Genomic DNA, 23,960 nt, shown 5'->3' with positions numbered 1-23,960 from the left:
AACATACAATTAGATATCAAAAGAATACAAAAAAAAAACAAACACAAAAGAATACAAACTTGAAATCGCTTAAAGAAATATAGTTGGTTACCAATTAAAAAAAGATAATCACTGAAACTCACACTACCATTTTAAAACTATACATGAAAGAGCCACATGTTTTCTTTACAAATCAAAATACATTTAAAATATCTAACAAAGGCTAAGAATCTGAAAATGTTACAAATAAGCCTAAAAGTCAAGCTATTACTGAAAACTCAGTAAACTTAAATTTTACAAACTTTTAGTTTATTGTGATTTTCCAACAATGGTTACAGTATATCAATTAGTCAAAAATCTCACAAATATATTCTTTGCTGTACTTAATTGTGAGTCACTTCTACCATGAAGACATCTATACAACAGCTTTTTCATAAGGTTATACTTATTCTAATAAATAATTCTAGAAACTTAAAATAAATTGAACATGTACACATTTTTATATGCACATTAATTTTTACCTATCAGACTGGCAAATACTTTGATAAAACCTTGAGCTGAAAGGGATAGAAGAGAAATAAGCATATTTAATAATTTATTAAAAATTACACACATAAAAACACATATTTTGACCTTGGAATTCCAACAGGAATTTCAACCTGAGAGACTTAGGACAAACAAGTGAAAGTCAAATGTGCTCCCAAAACCAATCACGGAAGATGTCCAGCTTCTTCTGGGCCCACCTCCAGCTTCCCCCTGCCAACAACTAATCAACTAAACAAGAAAGTCAACCACTTTCTCCAGAATGAAACTTAATCACTCCCCTGCCTGACTCTGAGTTACTGCCAAACACAAAGTTTCTTTATTTTGGCAAGTTGTGATTAAATATTATGTTCTTATTTGAGTGGTTATTTTCCACACACCTATGGAAATAGGAAAATAATTCTTCCATAGTCAGGTATGGTTTTTCCCGTAATCACGTATGGATGTGAGAGTTGGACTTTAAAGCAAGCTAAGCATCAAAGAATTGATGCTCTTGAACTGTGGTGTTGGAGAAGACTCTTGAGAGTCCCTTGGACTGCAAGGAGATCCAACAAGTTCATCCTAAAGGAAATCAGTCCTGAATATTCATTGGAAGGACTGACATTGAAGCTGAAACTCCAATACTTTGGCCACCTGATGTGAAGAACTGACTCACTAGAAAAGACCCTGATGCTGGGAAAGATAGAAGGCAGGAGGAGAAGGGGATGACAGAGGATGAGATGGTTGGCTGGCATCACCAACTTGATGGACATGAGTTTGAGCAAGCTCTGGGACTTGGTGATGGACAGGGAAGCCTGGCATGCTGCAGACCACAGGGTAGCCAAGAGTCAGACACGACTGAGTGACTCAACTGAATTGATGGAAGTAATTGTACAAATAAGATGATAGAAGTACAAGAATGTTCACTGTAGCTTTCTTTATTATAAATAAAAAATTGGAAATAACCTAAAAATAATCATTAAGACGTGGTTTAAAAAGTTAAGGTATACCCATACAGCATGACAGAATGGTACAAGTGATAAAAAAATTTAAATGTTCTCTGTTATTAGGGGGAAAGGTCCCAGATATATTAAATTTATAAAGCAAGGACAGAATGGGTCTCACAAGATTCCTTTTATGCAAATTTAAAAGAAAGAATATACAATATGTATACATTTTTGCCTTGGAAAGAAACTTGAGATAATATTAATAGAATTTTATAGTGTTGGAGAGGAAGCCACAGTAAAGCAAGTTGTTACTTTTGATTCCACAAGATACAACCAATATTATATTTTAAAAAATCATATCACTTGAATATACATATGGCAATGAGTATTACCTCAATAGCAGACATCAGCATTGTCTACTTACATTAAAAGTTATCATTTTCAAAATATTAGCATTGATTTCTGATATTAAATATTAAAAATGTTTTAAGTTGCATTATACAAAAAGGTAAAATCCATAGGGTAAAATGCAATTTCGTGGATACTTTAGATCTGGAATAAAACAAATTACTCTAAATCAGTTATGAAGGAACCATAATTTAAGCTAATGGCTACAGGACCTATAAGAAGTAGGTAGAGACATTTATAAAGTAGATTTGACATGACATTTTTTTTTAGTAGATAAAGGGTAGATCATTTGATTTTTGCTAGATCTTCTCACAATCCATTTCCAGTCCCCAATGTGAATAATTTTTCTAAACTGAAAATGTAATGCTGTTATGCCCCTATTTAAATCCCTTCAATAGCTTCCCAATTGCTCTTATGAGTTCTCTACTTTTTATATGACGTGGATGGCCCTGCATACTCTGAAGCTGGCTGCCTTTCTGAACTTCCTGCTTATCCTGGCGTTCCCCGTCAACAAATCACAGCCAATTTCCTTTATTCCTTGAATAGCCTATCTTTCACATATGCCATTCTGATTTGCTTTTCCTTCTTCCAACCCCATTCACCTGCTTAACTCCTAATGAGCACTGAGATCTCAGTTTAAGAGGATCTTCCTGTCTTACCTAGCTGAGAGAAGTGACCCTCCGTGACTCAGAGCAGCAAAGACCACATCACCTAAGTTCACTGCTATGGTTCTCAAGTAAAAACACTAAAAATAAACTGCTGAATTGCAATTGCTATCATTTTGGTCATTTTCTTCAATATATTACAAATACGGGACTCCTTTCATAAAACTATGAGAGTCAACTGAAAAGTACACATTTCTTTCATTTACTTCAGACTCACTAAATCCCAATCTCTGAAAATTTGTATTTCAAGAAACTGATGAATGGTCACCTAATCTAACAGAGGAGATGAGAATATTCAATGGAGAAAAGACAGACTCTTTAATAAGTGGGAAAACTGGACAGTTATATGTAAAGGAATGATATTAGAGATGTGGAAAACAAGCTTATGGTAATGGATACCAGGGGATGGGTGGGGGGTAAAGAACTGAGAGGTTAGGACTGACATATACACACTGCTATATATAAAATACGTAAGTAACTAGAACCTGCTATATATAACACAGGAAACACTACTCAATAGTGTGTAATGGCCTATATGGGAAAAGAATCTAAAATAGAGTGGCTACATGTGTATGTGTACACCTGAAACTAACACAACATTGTAAATCAACTATGTTCTAACAAACTTTTTTTAAAAAAGAAGAAACTGTAGAAGTCTGAATTTGGGAATTTCTACCAAAATTTCTTAAAAATAGAAACTTTGTCAAAAATAAAAAAGTTAGGCTGAGTAATTTCAAACCTAGTTAATTCCCTATGTGTCTTGTGTATGAAAATTTGATAGCAAAGCTTAAATCTTAAGAGTACTGTATAGTTTACAATCGAATAGAATATTTTTTATTAAAAAGTATTGAATGAACAATTTCTACATACTACAGATAACTTTAAAATCCTTAGACTATATATTTCCATCATTTTAAGGAATATTAAGGGGAAAAAAGGAGTGTTCAAATACTTTTATCACAATGCTGACAAAATTCTCTGATCAAGATTTACTGCTGGGTGTTTGAGGAAATTGAGGCAAGAGTGACAAGTACCTTCACTAAAGAGAATAATCAGAGCCCCAGCAGCAACGCTGTAAATAATTATTTAGAATAAAGAGAAAATAAAATGATTAGTCATACCATTTTTCAGGAAAAGGTATTTTTAGACCCATCAGGGCAGTTATGTCTGTAAAGGGTCTATTCTTATCTTTGAGGAGGAGGAGGCAGCAAACTCTCGTTCCTGAAGTTAAACTGAAATAATTGTTTATTGTTTCCCCAGGAGGCATGACCTCACCAAGTACTGACTGTAGTCATCACATACAAATCAGCAACTGCAAAACTTGACTTGTTAGGTATTTAATGTGGAAATTCACTCTAAAACATCAAAACAGACTTACTCAACTTCGTAAATGAATGTTAGCATTTGAACTTGTGTATACGATCATAATGCTAGCTTTGCTAAACTATTGTGGATCTAAATTATATAAAATTTGTAAACTTTAAAAGCTTATAAACTATTTACTTAATTTCAATAAAACACACCTGACATCTTCTTAGTCACTCAAGTTGCAGAACACACTGAATAAAACTTTTTCTACAATAAGCTTTATACCAAATAAAATATGGTGCACTGTTTAAAAAAAGAAAAATTCAGTTATAATATATATGAGATCCCTGTGCCAAAGTTAGAACTGTCAAATTAAAAAAAAAAAAAAAGCATGACCATTCTATTTGAATTTTAGGTAGTGAATGACATTTTAGCATTAAGAGTATAACATCAATTTATTTTTGATGTTATTTTTATATGGTAAATCTGACAAGCATAGGTCAACATAATGGTAGCTCATGAATCCATATGTTTTAGAGATCAAATCCAAAGAGAACACAATGATCTAAGATTTGAAAAGATGGTCAGTCTCAAAAAGACACCTATACGTTAACTGATAAATGTTAACTCTGTGACGTGAAACTTTTGAATTATCAAATATTTCAGCTTGTCTAAAAATCAGCAGAAAAATACAGAAAAACAGTATTTTCATGAACAACTATAAAACCCTTAAAAATAACTATCAAAATATTATCAGGGGATATTCCTATTCTGGATAAGACTATAAGATTTTTTATTCTTTCTACTTTTACATGTACTCTTCAAAAAAACAAAAAACTTCTAATGCAGACTACACTTTTTAAAAAATATTTGAAGCTCTAGACAATATAAAGGAACACTTTCTACTGAAGCTATTAATATATTTTTAAAAAATCTGTAAGGTATACAATTACAAAGCTACTTAATGGGGAAAAAGGATACTGCCAAAGCAAACTAGTTACCATCTGAAATAATCAAATGTTTTTAAATACCAGAGTGTCACTTAGTAAATCAACAAGCTTCTGTTCTAAGCACTCAGAGTGCTTACTAAGTCCCCCAATGTAATCATTAGAATTTTAACTATAGGGTAAGATCACCTAGCTTATTTAACTTATATGCTGAGTACATCATGAGAAACGCTGGGCTGGAAGAAGCACAAGCTGGAATCAAGATTGCGGGAGAAATATCAATAACCTCAGGTATGCAGATGACACCACCCTTATTGCAGAAAGTGAAGAGGAAATAAAAAGCCTCTTGATGAAAGTGAAAAAGGAGAGTGAAAAATTTGGCTTAAAGCTCAACATTCAGAAAACTAAGATCATGGCATCTCGTCCCATCACTTCATGGGAAATAGATGGAAAACAGTGGCTGCCTTTATTTTTCGGGGCTCCAAAAATCACTGCAGACGGTGACTGCAGCCATGAAATAAAAAGATGCTTCCTCCTTGGAAGGAAAGTTATGACCAACCTAGATAGCATATTCAAAAGCAGAGACATCACTTTGCCAACAAAGGTCCGTCTAGTCAAGGCTATGGTTTTTCCAGTAGCCATGTATGGATGTGAGAGTTGGACTGTGAAGAAAGCTGAGTGCCAAAGAATTGATGCTTTTGAACTGTGGTGTTGGAGAAGACTCTTGAGAGTCCCTTGAACTGCAAGGAGATCCAACCAGTCCATCCTGAAGGAGGTCAGTCCTGGGTGTTCATTGGAAGGACTGATGCTGAAGCTGAAACTCCAGTACTTTGGCTACCTCATGCGAAGAGCTGACTCATTGGAAAAGACCCTGATGCTGGGACGGATTGAGGGCAGGAGGAGAAGGGGACGACAGAGGATGAGATGGCTGGATAGCATCACCGAATCAATGGACATGAGTTATGAGTAAACTCAGGGAGTTTGTGATGGGCAGGGAGGCCTGGCGTGCTGAGATTCATGGGGACGCAAAGAGTCAGACACGAATGAGTGACTGAACTGAATTGAACTGAAGATCAAAGATGGTACTATAATATCCTGAATTTGATCAATATAGGTAGACAATCCAGATCCAACAAAGTCACCATCTCAGTAATCCCTTGTAGTATATAATTCAAGTTAATATCTTGTCTAAGGCAGAACACCGCTGGTCCACTAAACACCTAAGATTACTAGAACAAGAATGACTGTTCCACATTAATTGTGTTATTCACAATTTTCCCTGGAATTAATATGCAAAGAATATGGACATGATATTTCTTGACTTGCTATAAAAATAACTTTTACTTAAAAGATAATTTTACTTATGGAGTCAAATTTATGAAAACTTATCAATCACCTTAAAGTCTCAATTACCACAGAGAGTTGTATATAAATTATGTTCATACCTCAGGGGTAGTTTACAAGAAACTCGGGATGTATCTCTTAGAAAAGGGCTTCTCAAACTAACTGAGGCAAAGGAACAACTTTTTCCATTTCCAATCTGACAAAAAGCAATACTTCTATAAAATAAAAAGAAGTCAAAGACATACAGATGGCCAACAGACAGAGGAAAAGATACTCAACATCTCTAATTATTAGAGAAACACAAATGAAAAGTACAATGAGGTATCACCTCACATCAGTCAGAATGGCCTTCATTAAAAAGTCTATAAAGAAAATGCTGGAAAAGATATGGAGAAAAGGGACCCCTCCTACGTTGTTGGTGGCAATATAAATTGGTGTATCCATCGTGAAAAAAACAGTATAGAGGTTCCTCAGAACAATAAAAACAGAGTTGCCACATGATGCAGCAATCCCAAGCCTGGGCATGTATCCAGACAAAGCTGTAATTAAAAAATATAGATGGTTCCCTGTGTATTCACAGCAGCACTGTTCACAGAGAAACAGCCTAAATGCCCATCAACAATAGATGGATAAAGAAAATGAGGTATATATATGCAGTGGAACATTCAGTCCTAAAAAAGAATAATGCCATTTGCACAAAATGGATGGACCTAAAGGCTATCATATTAAGTGAAGTAGAAAGAAGAAAACAAATACTATATGTTATCATTTATATACAGAATCTAAAATATGACACAAATGAACTTATCTACAAAAAAGATTCATAGAGAAGACACTCATGATTGCCAAGGAGGATGGGGCTGGAGGACAGATGAATTGGAAGGTTGAGGTTAGCAAATGCAAACTATTATATATAGAATGAATACACAACAAAGTCTACTTACTGTGTAGCACAGGGAACTAAATAAAATATCCTATGGGAGAGGGCAGAAGCAGGCCTTGGGTCCGCCACGAGTTTCAAAGCCTGAGAGCCCTTGACTCCCCAGCTGACGAGACAAAGACGAGGTAGACCCTCGAGTATAATTTACCCTAGAGGATTCCGTGGTGAGATGCAAAAAGAGGGGATGAGGCATGCTCTTCCAGAAATTTTGGAGAACTATTCTGGAAGTGAGGGGAGTTTTCTTTGTATTCCAGAGGTCAAAGTAGTATTTTACCCAAAGGACTCAGGTGTGGCTCCAGGTGGGGGATGGCTCAACTTTTGAAGTTTACTGAAATTTCATTTTTTTAATTAATTAAGTTTGACTGTTAACTGTTTTTCAAAATTTAATTTAGAAATTTGAGTTTTTAAAATTTAAGTTTTGAGAATGTAATTTACCTTTGCAAATAAAAGTTTTAGAAATTTAGTTAAGACTTAATTTTTGAAAATTCCATTTGTGACCTTTTCACTTAGTTAAAATCTTTTTTACTTTAAAATATTAATTTAAAATTTGATTTTGTGAATAGATTGTCTAAAAGTTAAAAAAAAATAAAATAAAATATCCTATGATAAATCATAATGGAAATAATATGCAAATGAATGTATGTATTATATATATGTATATATAAAACTGAATCATTCTTTGTAGAGCAGAAATCAATGCAACATTATAAATCAACTATAGTTCAATAAAATAAATTAAAAAAATAAGTCACTGGAAAAGAAAAAGATAAAGAATTTATAAGCCCTTGTTGTGGCAATATCACATTGTTAGAGAAGTTTCTAAAGATTTATTTTGATTTCTATTTTTACTTTATCTAAGACTGGTAACATCAAGACCATAAACCACTCCTTGCAAAGCAATGTTATAGAGTGTACTTACTACATGTTTATAGATATATGTAGCAACAAATGCTAAATTCATACTAAGAATGGTTTAAATTACCTCTTCCTATAAGAACTCCAATTTTTGAGTCTAATTTTTCCCCTGGGTCACAACTTCTTGTCACTAATTTGAGAACTGGAAGAAAAGGTCTGACATCACAAAGTCTTCTTGTTTCATCTTCGAGCTCCTCATATACAGCAGTTTGATTCACACATGCAAACATATAGGAGTCGATTTCCATAAGGAGGTTAAACATTGGGTAATTGGTAACTTGTTTCCATAACATCTGCAGAAAAAAATAAGACATTTTATGAAATGGAAATACTTGCTCAAATGTACAAAGACATATCTACAAGGATGCTTACTGTAGCACTTGTTGGAAAATTCAAAAACTGAGGACAAGCCAAATGTTTAACAATATGGGTTTGGTTAAATGAATTACAGAATATTACAGAACTACGAAAATAAGAAAGAAAAACATGGTAATGTGGAAAGTATACAAGGTAAATCACAGTTGGTTTCTTTTAAAATAGCAAATTGGAAGAGAATACAAATAGTCTTAACCCACTTTTGTAAAATGACATAATGGTATAATTTAAAAAATACATTTATAAAAACGAAAGTATTAAAAGTAAGTATCTATGAAGAGCAAGAATCAATGAATACTTTCATATTTAGCATTCTTCTAAACATAAATAACTTCTAATAAAAAAAGAACATTTAAAGTATGTATCATCTGTCACCTTCACACAAAATTTACATTATTTCTGTCCTGAATTCATTTCTATTCACCAGAGTCATCTCCATTAATTAGGACTGCCTTGTCAGGACGAGCATAATCTATCTTTCATCATCTCCCCTTAATTCTCCTAAATGAGATCGTATAAAAGAAGGTCACCATACAAATACAAGGTGGATTACATATTTTAATTGCAACCAGGACAAAAGCCAATAGCTGAAAAATGAAAATGATGGCCAAACCTCAGATTCAGGTACATAAAACAGAAAAACTCAAGGCTAGGCAAAAAGAAAGAAAGAAAAAACAGGTAAATTGGATTTCATCAAAATTTAAAACTTTTCGGTATCAAAGGACACTATTTTGAAAATAAAAAGACAACCCACAGAATAGAAAGAAAATATTTTCAAAATATATATTTCACAAGAGATTACCAGCCAGTATCCATAAAGAGCTCTCATGACTCAACAACAAAAAAAAATAACTGAATTAAAAAATGGGCAATGGTACTAAACAAAAAATTCTAAAAATAGTTCACAAGAAAATGAAGAGAACGTGACATTATTAGCCATTAGGGAAATGGAAATAAAAATTTAAATGAGGTACCACTTCACAACCAGAAGAATGGCTATTATTTTTTAAAAAAGGAAAATAACAAGTTCTAGCCAACATTTTGAGAAACTGGAACCCTTGTGCATTGCTGATGGGAATGTAAAACGGTCAGCCACTATGAAAAAAAAGTTTGGCAGCTTCTCAAAAAGTTAAAACAGAATTACCATATGATCCAACATATGGAGAACAAGGATTCATACTGAAACTTAAACATCAATGTTCAGAACAGCATTATTCTCAATAGTTACAAGTTGATTATAGCAAAAATGTCCAACAAAAGATGAGTGAATAAACAAAATGTGGTATATCCATACAATAATATTCAGTGTTAAAAAGGAAAGAGATTGGGATACATATTACAACATGAATGAAATTAAAAATATTATGGCTAAGTGAAAAAAGCGAGACACAAGGCTGATTATTGTGTGATTCCACTTACATGAGGTAGCTAGAATAAATACTAGAATGGAGATTACCAGGGGTTAGGGGAGCAGAAGTTTATTATTTAGTAAGTATACAGTCTGTGTTTAAGATAATGAAAAGTGTTAGATATGGATAATGATAATGGATTGGACAACACTGTGAATATACTTAATACCAAGAAATTATGTGCCTAAAAATGACTCTGATGAATTTTAATTTTATTTTGCAACAATACATTTTTTTAAATGAGCAGGGTTTCAGTAGTGAATTAAGCTTCAGCTTTAGCCACAGTCACCCATACTTGCAACTGGTGACTACAAAAGAAACTGTACTCACTGCACCTGTAAAGTGCCTAAAACAATTTTTAATTTTTTTTTCACTTCAGGGATCATGCAGCTCTAGAATTTTATGGCTCCCCAATAAAGAAGCTTGGAAAACAGTTGAGAGGCTGTTCCAACTCTAGTACTTTGTCATAATATTTTTTTCTTAAAAGGATCACAGTCCTCTACGGGGATTCCATATTGGGTTCAGCTACTTGAAATACATTAAAGAGAAAGTTTAGAAAAATAATTTCACTTATAAGTCACAGTCTTTACAAATCAAACAGCACTCACCAATTCACTTGAAAAATCAACCAACAAAACAGGCAAGCCTTGTTATATGAAAGAATTTGCTTTCAAGTGAGGACATACCATTCATTATGGGGGTGGGGAGGCAGAATCTAGTAAACAGCAGAAAACCTTTTCTTCCCCCAGAGTGACCATGAAAACTAGTGAGGATAGGGACAGAAGATGGGGAACAGAAAGGGAAGGAAAAAGAGAGAAGAAAAAACAAACCAAAAGTCATATTAAAAAAAAAGTGACAAATACAAAGACAATAAGTACAAAGACCTTACCTTAAAACACTCTCTGACAATGTCAAATTCCTTTTGATAAGCTGAACAAATCTTTCAAACGAGCTGCCATAAGCTAGTGTGTCTTAACTCAGGTATCACACATGGATTTTTTTTTTAAATTAAAAGTAAGTGGGAGTAAGAATGAATACATTTATACACACACACACACACATACACACAAACACACACACACACACACACACACACACACACACACAAATGGAACTGAAAGTGGCTCAGCCGAGTCCAACTCTTTGGGACCCCAAGGACTGTACCGTCCATGGAATTCTCTAGGCCAGAATACTGGAGTGCAAAGCCTTTCCCTTCTTCAAGGGATATTCCCAACCCAGGGATCAAACCCTCCCTCATTGCAGGCAGATTCTTTACCCACTGAGCCGCAAAGAAAGCACAAGAATACTAGAGTGGGTAGCCTGTCCTTTCTCCAGTGAATGTTCCCAATCCAGGAATCGAACCAGGCTCTCCTCCATTGCATTCTTTACCAACTGGGCTATCAGGGAAGCCGTTTGTGTCTGTGAGTGTGTCTGCATATGTGTCTATACACATATAAACCAAAAAGAAGATCAAGACAAAATAGGGATTGAAATCTTTAAAATGTAATAACTTATAAACATCTCTTAAATTTTCCATATGATTTACATTAATAACATTGTAAAATGGAGGAATATATCCTCCAAGTGATAAAGTAAGTAAGCTAGGTTTACAGAAAGCTCACCTAGTAACATACCTGCTTAATACAGGAAATGGTAGCTTCACGAGGAACCTCCAACTGGATATAAATCCCAGTGGGCAAAAGGAAATCCACGGGTATTGAGCCATCAGACGCTATCTGTGAGTCCACTGCCCAGATGTCAAGGACGTCTGCCATAGCAGGAGGCATCATGAAGTAGAAGCACATTCATAACCACGGGGCTCTAGAAATCAGTAGGTAAAACTCAGTGAATTAATAAGCCAGATTTTACACGAAAACATGATAAAGCCCACCAATCCATATTAGTCCTTGATTTCAATACAGCCAACAATGTAACAAGAGGCCAATTAAGCAAGACTAAGCCACATTACTTAAAATACTTTTAGATATCACTACATGAATTATGTATATACACCATACTGACTCAAATTCAACATAACTATATGACATGTAAAGATGAAAGGTTTAAGAAGTACAGGGTCCTGAGAAATTCAGTTAATGACCACTCAACAGAGGATTCTCTCCAGAGAATCCTAGAGGATTGATATTGGATTCTTCAGCCAAGTTTTTCTTGGCAAATTCCATGAAAAGTGGGAATCAAGAGAGCTTTCTTTCAAAAAGAATTTTCTATCAATCGATGTGAGAAACAAAATGTCGTGAACTTCGATCCATGACCCCTCATCAAAGTATTAAAAAAATCAAATTCCATAAACCAGCTGGCAAGGCCTTTTGCCCTATAACTCTGACCTGTTTTTCTTTGCTTCTCCAACAATTCCACAGTCCAAGCTCTTATGCCACAAGTTTTGCCTCCTGCTGCTAGACTTGTGTTCACAGATATGTTGACACTCTCCTTACCAAACCAGAATTCAAACAAGTGCCCCCTCCAAGTGGGCCATTTAAGTCTCATCTGTTTTAAGTGCTTCCTTCAAGAAAGCACAACAATAATCCTAAGAAGAACATGGGCAATAAAGTTAAAAAAGAAAAAAAGAAAAAAGAAAAAGGCTCAAATCTCATTTATTCAAAAAATCCAAATCTTGTGTCAAAAGATACAAGACCCAATTTACAGCATTGGGGAATCAAAAACAAAAATGACATCCATGGATTGAAACATGTCAAATATATACAAATGTGAGACAATAATAATTTAAAAAAAGCCCTTTACTGTTCAACTTTGAAGGCTGCTTTGAAATAATCTGGGAAATTAAAATATTAATTAAATATTAGATGATTTTAAGGAACCTTCATTTTGTGAGGTATAATAATAGAATGTTATGTTTCTAAAAATCAGTCTTTATCACTCAGAGATGCATAATAAAGTATATATAGGAAAAAAATGAAACTATCCTTGGCATGTGCTTTAGATTATTCCATTTTTTAAAAAGTGAAAGGGCAGCTGATTTCAACAATGACAAAAAGGTAATCTGATGAGAAAAAGGGTAGTCACTTAAACAAATGGTGCTTCAACTAGTTATTCTAGTTTAGAATACCTAGACATCCATAAGCTAAGAAAATGAAGCTCAATCCACATTTCATACCACTCATAATGGGCTGTAGGTCTAAATGTAAAAACTGAAACTGTAAAACCTCTAGAAGAAAACACAGAGAAAATATTGTGTTCTTGGATTAGGCAAACAGTTCTTAAGTATGCCACCACAGGCACAATTCACAAAATAAAAGATTAATAAAATGAACATCACCAAAACTAAAACCTTCTGCCCTTAAGGATGACACTATTTATAACATAAAAAGACAAGCCACAGTATGAAGACAATGCTTGCAAACCATAAAAAGAACTGGTATCCAGAATACATAAAGAACTTTCAAACTATAACCATAAGAAAAAAACTCAATTTACTTGAATTGGCAAAAGATTTGAACAGAAACTATCAAAGGAGATAGACTGATGGCAAAAAGGCTTAATAACATTAGTCATATAAACTAAAATTATAATGTGATACACATCTCTCTCAGGGGCTAAAATTAAAAAGACCAACCATACCAAGTGCAGACAGGGAGAAGAACCGCAACTCTATACACTGCTGATGGGAAGGTTAAACAACAGAGCAACTTTGGAAAATAGTTCGGCAGTTTCTTAACATAACATTTATCGTATGATCCACTCATCCCACTTCTAAATATACACCTAAATGATATGAAGATATATGTCCACATAGAAACTTGTACCGTTCATAGTTCAGTTCAGTTCAGTTGCTCAGTGATGTTCAACTTCTTGCGATCCCATGGACCACAGCACACCAAGCCTCCCTGTCCATCACCAACTCCCGGAGTTTACTCAAACTCATGTCCATTGAGTCAGTGATGTCATCCAACCACCTCATCCTCTGTCATCCTCTTCTCCTCCCTCCTTCAATCTTCTCTAGCATCAGGGTCTTTTCAAATGAGTCAGTTCTTCAAATCAGATGGTCAAAGTATTGGAGTTTCAGCTTTAGCATCAGTCCTTCCAATGAACACTCAGGACTGACCTCCTTTAGGATGGACTGGTTGGATCTCCCTGCAGTCCAAGGGACTCTCAAGAGTCTACTCCAACACCACAGCTGAAAAGCTATCAGCTCTTCGGCACTCAGCTTTCTTCACAGTCCAACTCTCACATCCATACGTGACTACTAGACAAACCAAACCTTAGACTAGACGGACATTTGTTGGCAAAGTAATGTCTCTATTTTTTAATATACTGTCAAGATTGGTCACAACTTCTCTTCCAAAGAGCAAGCATCTTTCAATTTCATGGCTACAGTCCCCATCTACAGTGATTTTGGAGCCCAAAAAAATAGTCTGTCACTGTTTACACTGTTTCCCCACCTATGTGCTATGAAGTGATGGCACTGGATGCCATGATCTTAACTTTTTAAATGTTGGGTTTAAAGCCAACTTTTTCCTCTCATCTTTCATCAAGAGGCTCTTTAACTTTTTGCTTTCTGCCATAAGGATGGTATCATCTGCCTATCTGAGGTTATTGATATTTCTCCCAGCAATCCTGGTTCCAGGTTGTGCTTCCTCCAGCCCAGCATTTCTCATCATGTACTCTGCATATAAGTTAAATAAGCAGGGTGACAATGTACAGCCTTGACGGACTACTTTCTCGATTTGGAACCAGTGTGTTGTTCCAAGTCCAGTTCTAACTGTTGCTTCCTGACCTGCATAAAGATTTCTCACATGCAGGTCAGGTGGTCTGGTATTCTCATCTCTTTTAGAAGTTTCCACAGTTGTTGTGATTCACAGAGTCAAAGGCTTTGGCATAGTCAATAAAGCAGAAGTAGATGCTTTTCTGGAACGCTCTTGCTTTTTTGATTAGCCAATGAATGTTGGCAATTTGAACTCTGGTTCCTCTGGCTTTTCTAAATCCAACTTGAACATAGGGAAGTTCACAGTTCACATACTGTTGAAGCCTGGCTTGGAGAATTTTGAGCATTACTTTACTAGCCTGTGAGATGAGTGCAATTGTGCAGTGTTTGAGCATTCTCTGGCATTGCCTTTCTTTGGGACTGGAATGAAAACTGACCTTCTCCAGTCCTGTGGCCACTGCTGAGTTTTCCATATTTGCTGGCATATTGGTACTGTTCATAGAAGCCTTATTTACACTAGCCAAAAGTTGGGGAAAATTCAAATACCCATCAACAAGTGAATGAACATTTTAAAGAGTGGTATATTCATACAAGGGAATGTTACATGGTCAAAAAAATCAAAAAACAAAAAACAAACAAAAATCCACCATGGACACGTGCAACAATATGGATGAATCTCAACATAATTATGCAGAGTGAAAGAAGCCTGACAAAAAAAGAGCACATATGACTCCATTTATATAAAATTCTAGAAAATGTAAATTCGTTTACTGTAACAGATCAGTGCTTTCCTTCTATGGGAGAGGGGCGGGAAGCAGGAAGAGGTAAAAGAGGAGGATTAGAAAGGGACACAAGGAAACTCTTGGGAGTAATGGATATGTTCATTATCTTGTCAGATGATGGTTTCAGGGATATGTACATATGTCAAAATATATCAAATTACACATTTTAAATATGTGTGGTTTAAGTCAATTATCCCTCAGTAAGTGTTAGTCCCATGTCCAACTCTGTGCTCCCATGGACTGTAGTTCACCAGGCTCCTCTGTTCATGGAATTCTCCAGGCAAGAAGAATGCTGGTGTGGGTTGAGGTTTCCTTCTCTAAAGGATCTTCCTGACCCAGGGATTGAACCCAGGTCTCCTGCATTGTTCAGGCAGATTCTTTACCATCTGAGCCACCAGGGAAGCCCATACCTCAATAAAGCCGTTTATAAAAGTGAGAGAAATAGACGAAATGAGAGACAAAACACTGGTATTGACTGAGGTTGGGACATGAGGAGAACACTGTGTTACTTCTCTGATTTTGGATATGTTTGCTATTTTTCATAACAAAAAGGTTTTGTTAAATTCCACCTACACCATTTATCAGTTATGTGAATTTTTATAAGTCACTTAAACTTCTTGAACCTTCAATAACAACAACAAAAAAAGATTCATACAAAAATATTTCTCCTGGGAACTGTGACAACTGAAGGAGCTAAAATGGAGTGCCTGACACATTTCAATGACAGATTTCTCCCTCCCCTCAACATCCTAGCCATGGCTGATCCCTCCTTCTTAACTCTTACACGTCATAGCCTAGATCCAGCACACTGACACTGTGTTAAAGGTTTTGAATCTTTCAGACATGCCAGCCTTGTTTCTGTAGACAGAACAGACAATAATTAAAGACTGTGTTCTCAGAGTCTAACACCTGAGTTGTAAACCTGGCTCCATCACTCACTAATTAAGATGTCTTGGGCAAATCACATTATCATCTTCCTACTTAAGTTCCCTTACCTGTGAAATGGTGAAAACAACAGTAACTACATCATATCAGAGTTATGAAAACTGAGTAAAGAATGCCCAACCATAACAGGCCCAAGGTTTGTTGCTACTTACAATTAATTTTTATTCAAAAACCAAAAACTCTTTTGAGCTGTGAGTTATATATATTCAACCACATTGTTTCTCCAAAAGTGATTACACATAGTAGCCATTTGCAATTGTTTAATGAACTTAAGACCAAATACTATTGTTGCTACTCCTACAATATTTTTTAAAAAGCTCAAGGGATAATGGAATTTATAACACTAAAGGTAAGTACTTACTGTGTATCAGGATTCTACTAAAATCTTTACATGCATTACTTTATCTTATCCTACTACTACCCTGTGGTAATACTACTACTCCTGAAGAAAGTACCTGAGACTTAGATAATTTGAGATCTCATTCATGGATAAAAAGTAGCAGTCTTGGGATATCAACTTGGGTCTAACTGGAGAGTGAGCCCAACTCTACACTCTACATGATAACTGCTAAAGCAGCAGAAAAGGAGTCTGAGACATTTGTTGTTGTTCAGTCGCTAATCATGTCCGACTCTTTGCAACCCCATGAATTGCAGCAAGCCAGGCTTCTCTGTCCTTCACTGTCTCCCAGAGTTTGCTCAAACTCACGGTCATTGGGTTGGTGAGGCCATCCAACCATCTTATCCTCTGTCACCCCCTTCTCTTGGCCTCAATCTTTCTCAGCATTAACACCTTTTCCAATGAGTCCAAACTTGGGTCTAGCTCTGGAGGGTGAGCCCAACTCTACATAATAACTGCTGGTGGTGGTTTAGGCGCTAAGTTGTATCCAATCTTGCGACCCCAAGGACTGCAGGCTGCCAGGCTCCTCTGTGCAAGGGATTCTTCAGGCAAGAATACTGAGTGGGTTGCCATTTCCATCTCTAGGGGATCTTCCTGACTCGGGAATCGAACCTGGGTCTCCTGCATTGTAGGCAGATTCTTCACCAACTGAGCTATGATACTATAATATACTATGATAACTGCTAAAGCACCAGAAAAGAAGTCTGAGACATTTAACCATAATAAACCACATTACCTGACTGTAAGCTCCTTGACATCTTGTGCCTAGCTTTTTAAAAGACTGTCATGTAAATCCATGGCTGATTCATGTCAATGTATGGCAAAAACCACTACAATATTATAAATAATTGGCCTTCAACTAATAAAAATAAATGAAAAAATAAATAAAAGACTGTCTTTAACCAAAGCATATAGTGAAATCACTATATTTAGTAATTTTAAACTGATAACTTTCACAGACAAGAAAAAAACACACAAAGTTACTACAAGATGTCATTAACAGACACTGATCCTGGAAATGCTTTAAGCAAATCACTGCAGAACAGCCTTAGAAACTATTTTCAGTGGAGGAGCTTCTCAACTTTGCAGGTAGATATTCAAGAAACTTCTGCATACTGAAAACATGCTACATCAAATTTTAAAGACCATGCTTTGCTTATATTCAAATAACACCATGCAAAGACAAACAGGAAAAAGCTATCTCCTGAACGCCAAGAGTCAGGAGACATACGAGAGTCAGGAGTTGGCAACAAAAACTGAGAGGACAAACTCAAGTTAGCATGTAAAATTGAGATGGGTTTATGAAACATCAGAATTATAATCAAGATAAACCTGTATACTCCCCTGGTTTCTTTAGCATAGATTTTTGGCAAGATTCTCACAATTGAAACCAAATCACCTGATGAATATTGATAGTAATACAGGAGCACAAAACTATAAAAACAAAGACTCTGAAACCTCACCCATACCAGCAACTAGAAATGATAAGGATTGCTGAGCCTCTGGAGCCTAGAGTAGCAACCTTTTCAAAGAAACTGCACCTCACTACCCAACAACATCAACTCCCCAGATTCAAAATTCTAAACTTCTTAGGTATTAAAGGGAAAATCACTATGGTAGATTTAAGAAATTCCTGATGAAGTAGTTGGATCTAAAATGAACTACAGGAACGAACTCATGGGCCCCTGCCTTCCCTTCTTCTAGATGTGTCATTCAACACCCCCACACGTACTATCCTTAATCCTGCCCTGCAGAAATGCTGACACTTATCACCATGTCTCATACTCTTTCCTGCCTTCTACCTGAAATCTATCATTCCTCTCCCTAGCATGTCATCCTGACCAACTCTCACACTTCTAGACTCTTGGAATCTGTCCCTAATATTCCTCTGTGCACTCAAGCACCAGGGCCTATCTGTGTCAATGAAGGAGTACACTATACTAAAATTCATTGCTATGGGATAGTTTCCCAGCCTCTTCTATTTCCAGTTCAATAAACACTTACTTCTGGCTGAATGAATTAATGGATTCAAATTCTATGGAAATCACTAGTAGAACAATTATATTTGATCATTAAAAATGTGATTTTTTGTTTTCTTTTATTTTTCTTTGCCCCAAAGCATGGCATGCAAACTTAGTTCCCTGAGCAGGGATGGAACCTGCTCCCCCTGCAGTGGAAGCACTGAATCTTACCGAGTGAACTGCCAGGGAAGTCCCCATTAAAAATGTGATTTATATCATGTTTGACAGGTAAAAAGTAACTATGTGGTCATCAATGTGGTCTCTCAGTACCTAGTATAAGGAATACCATAAACAGCTTCCAAATAGATATAACTTTTTTCACCTGGGGGGAGGGGGACAGGGGGAGGAGGCACCAGGTATTTGCTGGGTCTTTCATGTGCTATATACAATCTTTGTTGAGGCACCCAGGCTTCTCTTGTGGTGGAGCACAGGCTCTAGAACACATTGGCCCAATAACTTGTGGCCTGTGGGCTTATTTGCTCTACTGCATGTGAGATCTTAGTTCCTCAACCAGGAATCAAACCTGGGTGCCCTGCATTACAAGGTAGATTCTCAACCACCAGACTACCTGGAAGTCCCAACATTCAGAATTCCGATTACTTAATACCATCTTGTCTCCAATCCATAAATGCCTGTCATGTGAAGAGAAACATGAAATACGTCTTAGCAACTACTATACTCCCTCTGTGCCACTATTTCAATAATGTTACAGCCATTACCAAAAATGATGTATTTTCAACTAATGTTTGACTATAGAACTGTTTATTCCATAAAAAGACATCTTCTATTAAATTTAGATTCAGGAACTCCCAATCTGGTGTCAACTGACAACCATTATTTTTAATACAGAGGAAAAGAAAGTAGAATTTTACTTCAGAATATGCTATATTTAACAATTATAATGCCTTAAATATTTAAAAACTTCAAAATATTATAAATTGCAATAATCAAATATTTTCTCTGCCATCTCAAAATGCATTATAAAGTTTAATCCTTTAGCTTTACAGTTAACCATGGTCATTGCTTACTAAATCAACATCACACCAATCTCCAAAATCAATTCCCCTATCTTCAATTTCTTCTTCTGAAAATATATCTTATGGAAGTATAGTTAATGTATAGTGTTGTGTAAAATTCTACCATTCGAGAAAGTGATTCAGTTACACACACACACACACACACATTCTTTTACATATGCTTTTCCTTTATGGTTTATCATACAATATTGAATATAGCATGAGGGCCTTGAAAACTGGCAGATTTCACTATCTGTGAGGCTCCTGGAATCAAACCTCTGCAGATACTGCAGGTGAACCATAATGAAAAGTTACATCCATGTATATAAATTTCTACCTTGATATTTTCATATTAATCATTTACTAACAACTGAGCTAGAATGGTTGTCACGCTTTGTAAATATTCCAGATAAACATATGGTATGTAATTAGAGCCTAACACTGTATTTGTGTGTCACTTCAGTAAAAGTACTTTTATTAAACCAGTTCTCAAGGTTTTCAAAGTACTTCAAGCTAAATACTACCTAAGAGAATGGTTTTCAATCCTTATGTTCAGTACTTTTAAGTAATTTACAAATACTTTAAAAGCTGAAATGCAATTATTAAATAATTTACATACATATATACTTGATTTGAAAGTAAACCCATATGATCTTCTAATTATAATACAAAAAAGAAATAAAAGAAAATAAAAATGTATATGTCAGTATGTGAAAAACTGAATATAATCATTCTGTGCACAATAACGTAGTCAGAGGTCTGAATCTATGCGTACAATCACCATGGATGGGACAACTCCAAATGCAGACTGGTTACATGCCACAGAAGCCACCGGTGCCATAGATTTTAAAAATATCTTCCAAAATTAATGTACTAAAATCATGTAAAAATACTTTGTATTATATATTTATGTAAATAAAGTTCAGATCTAGGTTCAGAAAATAATAAGACTTTTAACCATTACGTAATAGTATTACCTCCCCGAATCACTGTAACAACAGGAACAACAAAAGCATTGTCCACAAATTTCAGAAGCATCTTATAGGAGGCATTTCACACTGTCCAGCTTGAGAATCACTGCTCTAGATAATTCCTACTATTTCTCAAAGGATTAATGGGATCTCCACAATTTATCTAGACCTACTACGTACAAAAGAATTGTACAAAAAAGATCGTCACAACCCAGATACTCACAATGGTGTGATCACTCACCTAGAGCCAGACATCCGGGAATGTGAAGTCAAGTGGACCTTAGGAAGCATCACTACAAACAAAGCTAGTGGAGGTGATGGAATCCCAATTGAGCTATTTCAAATCATAAAAGAAGATGTTGTGAAAGTGCTGCACTCAATATGTCAGCAAATTTGGAAAACTCAGCAGTGGCCACAGGACTGGAAAAGGTCAGTTTTCATTACAATACCAAAGAAAGGCAATGCCAAAGAATGCTCCAACTACTGCAGAATTGCACTCATCTCACATGCCAGTGAAGTAATGCTCAAAATTCTCCAGGCCAGGCTTCAGCATTACGTGAACCATGAACTTCCAGATGTTCAAGCTAGTTTTAGAAAAGGCAGAGGTACCAGAGATCAAATTGCCAACATCCGTGTGATCGTCGAAAAAGCAAGAGAGTTCCAAAAAAACATCTACTTCTACTTTATTGACTATTCCACAGCCTTTCACTGACTGGATCACAACAAACTGTGGAAAATTCTGAAAGAGATGGGAATACCAGAACACCTACCTGCCTCTTGAGAAACCTGTGTGCAGGTCAGGAAGCAACAGTTAGAATTGGACATGGAACAACAGACTGATTTCAAACAGGAAAAGGAGTACGTCAAGGCTGTACATTGTCACCCTGCTTATTTAACTTACATGCACAGTATATGATGAGAAACGCTGGGTTGGAGGAAGCACAAGCTGGAATCAAGACTGCTGGAAGAAATATCAATAAACTCAGATATGCAGATGACACCACCCTTATGGCAGAAAGTGAAGAAGAACTAAAGAGCTTCCTGATTAAAGTGAAAGATGAGAGTGAAACAGTTGGCTTAAAGCTCAACATTCAGAAAACTAAGATCATGGCATCTGGTCCCATCACTTCATGGCAAACAGATGGGGAAACAGTGGAAACCGTGGCTGACTTTACTATTTGGGCTCCAAAATCACTGCAGATTGTGGCTGCAGCCATGAAATTAAAAGACGTTTAATCCTTGGAAGCAAAGTTATGACCAACCTAGACAGCATATTAAAAAGCAGAGACATTACTTTGCCAACAAAGGTCCGTCTAGTCAAGACTATGGTTTTTTCAGTAGTCATGTATGTATGTGAGAGTTGGACTATAAAGAAAGCTGAGCGCCGAAGAATTGATGCTTTTGAACTGTGGTGTTGGAGAAGACTGTTGAGAGTCCCTTGGACTGCAAGGAGATCCAACCAGTCCATCCTAAAGGAGATCAGTCCTGGGTGTTCATTGGAAGGACTGATGTTGAAGCTAAAACTCCAATACTTTGGCCACCTAATGTGAAGAGCTGATTCATCTGAAAAGCCCCTAATGCTGGGAAAGATTGAGAGCAGGAGGAGAAGGGGACAACAGAGGATGAGAAGGTTGGATGGCATCACTGACTCAATGGACACGAGTTTGGGTAAACTCCAAGAGTTGGTGATGGACAGAGAGGCCTGGCGTGCTGCAGTCCATGGGGTCGCAAAGATTCAGTCACAACTGAGCAATTGAACTGAACTGAATGAACAGTAATGAAGAAAATTTCTCATACATTTCTACTTGTCAATCAATAGTGTTTCTTATACTTGGCTATTTTGTTTTCAGCTAATTCTTGATGGGCAAAAGAAGCTCATAAGTCAAGAAGACTTTAGCCCCTTATCTGATAAGCGGAATGTAAGGTGAGTATAAATGGCTCTTAGTTTTCAAGGCCCTTAGTAAACATGCTGATGGGGTAGTCTACCTAAAATCACAGGGTAACTTGCAGCACCTAGGAGCTTCTTTCACAACACTTTTAAGCGAAGTACTGAGAGATGGGGTATACTCACAAAATGTGCTGTGCTGAAATTAAAAATAGTATGTCCTTCATCTGACCTAAAACAAATAAGGTAACAAACCAACTGGTATCAGATAAATCTTTTATAAAGATATTCTGAAGAAAATTAAATTACTGCTACATAATTGCAATGTGTAAAAATAAATGTGTTCTGGTTCCTATTCCCCTAAGACAAGCTTATCTTGTATGGAGCATCACACCCAAGAGTCCAACATGAGAAGTAACTCATGGTTTCAGGTTGGGCAGTACCTTAGGAGTGGCAGGCCCTTCCTATTTTAAAAATTAGGAAGCTAAGGCCCAGAGAAATTACGTAAATTACCACGGCGACACAGAGACACAGCCAAGACCAAAGTCAGATTTTTTTCCCAAGCAATTAACATACTTAATAATTATTTTTTCTTTACCTTTCCCCTTTCCCCCCCCCCTTCCTTAAAGGAAATATTTTTCACAGGGTTGCCCTAGCACAACAACCCTTCACTGGGTTACTCTAGCACATTCTTACCCTGGCACAGCAAGCACAAGACCCTACCTCAGTCAGGTATGGCTCTTTAGTTTGAGCATTAAGCAAATGATCAAAGGCTGCAGACAAGCATGAAACTACTTGTGAAAACAACTTTTCAAGGAAGCTATCAGAGGGCAAAGGAACTTCAGCAGTGACAATTAGCTCAACAAAGCCCTTAGACTATAATTACAAACCCGTATCCTGTCAATTGTTCACTGCAGAAAGAGAGGAAGGGGTTTAAACATTCTCAGTTTCCCTAGCAATGTGCCAGCGAAACTACTGAATTTTACTTGTCTCAATAAAGTGATAAGCAGAAACCAACATCGACCTCATACAGATGAACAATAAGTTCAGACAAAAACTTGTTAGAAAGTCATGGGGAAAAAATTTGGTAGACACTGAAAGGGAATTTTAAAAAATATTAAATGGAATAGTATTTACTCAATGTTTATTTGCTTACTATTACATAATAGTAAACTTCTAGCTACATATAGCTAGAAGACAAGTTAATGATCATAAAAAAACTGGAAGGGGCAGTGCACTTATCATGAACACCACATTTACTAACTAAACCTGCAGGTTCTAATCACAGACAAGTGACAGGATTTTGATTTATCTGGGTTTCTGTCCCCCCATGTCTATCAGCCTTATTTACTGATTCATTTACAATAAAGTATCCATTATACTGAACACTGAAAAACTGAACATTATAGAACTCCATTTGTTAAAGATGGTTATTTTTTCTGAATCATTATCATTTCATGTAAAAGCTCTCTCTTTAAAAAAAAAAAAAAGAAAACAAAATCT

At 36.1% G+C, this 23,960-nt stretch overlaps 1 protein-coding gene across 1 annotated transcript in view; it reads right to left on the bottom strand.

The window, feature by feature from the left end:
• The window catches only part of PIK3CB (phosphatidylinositol-4,5-bisphosphate 3-kinase catalytic subunit beta), a 187,454-nt gene that overhangs the window by 91,399 nt on the left and 72,095 nt on the right, over positions 1–23,960 (bottom strand). The window contains exons 3-4 of the mRNA XM_065942782.1: positions 11,394–11,580; positions 8,043–8,268 (exon numbers count right to left, since the gene is read on the bottom strand). Of these exons, the coding sequence (XP_065798854.1) occupies positions 8,043–8,268; positions 11,394–11,564 (397 nt within the window). The 5' untranslated portion in view covers positions 11,565–11,580. The remainder of the gene's footprint in view (positions 1–8,042; positions 8,269–11,393; positions 11,581–23,960) is intronic.

This window comes from Muntiacus reevesi, chromosome 8 (assembly GCF_963930625.1).
Source record: "Muntiacus reevesi chromosome 8, mMunRee1.1, whole genome shotgun sequence".
NCBI classification, from domain to species: Eukaryota; Metazoa; Chordata; class Mammalia; order Artiodactyla; family Cervidae; genus Muntiacus; species Muntiacus reevesi.
Note: the sequence above shows the minus strand (reverse complement) of the source record. Positions and strands in the feature narration are given on the sequence as shown.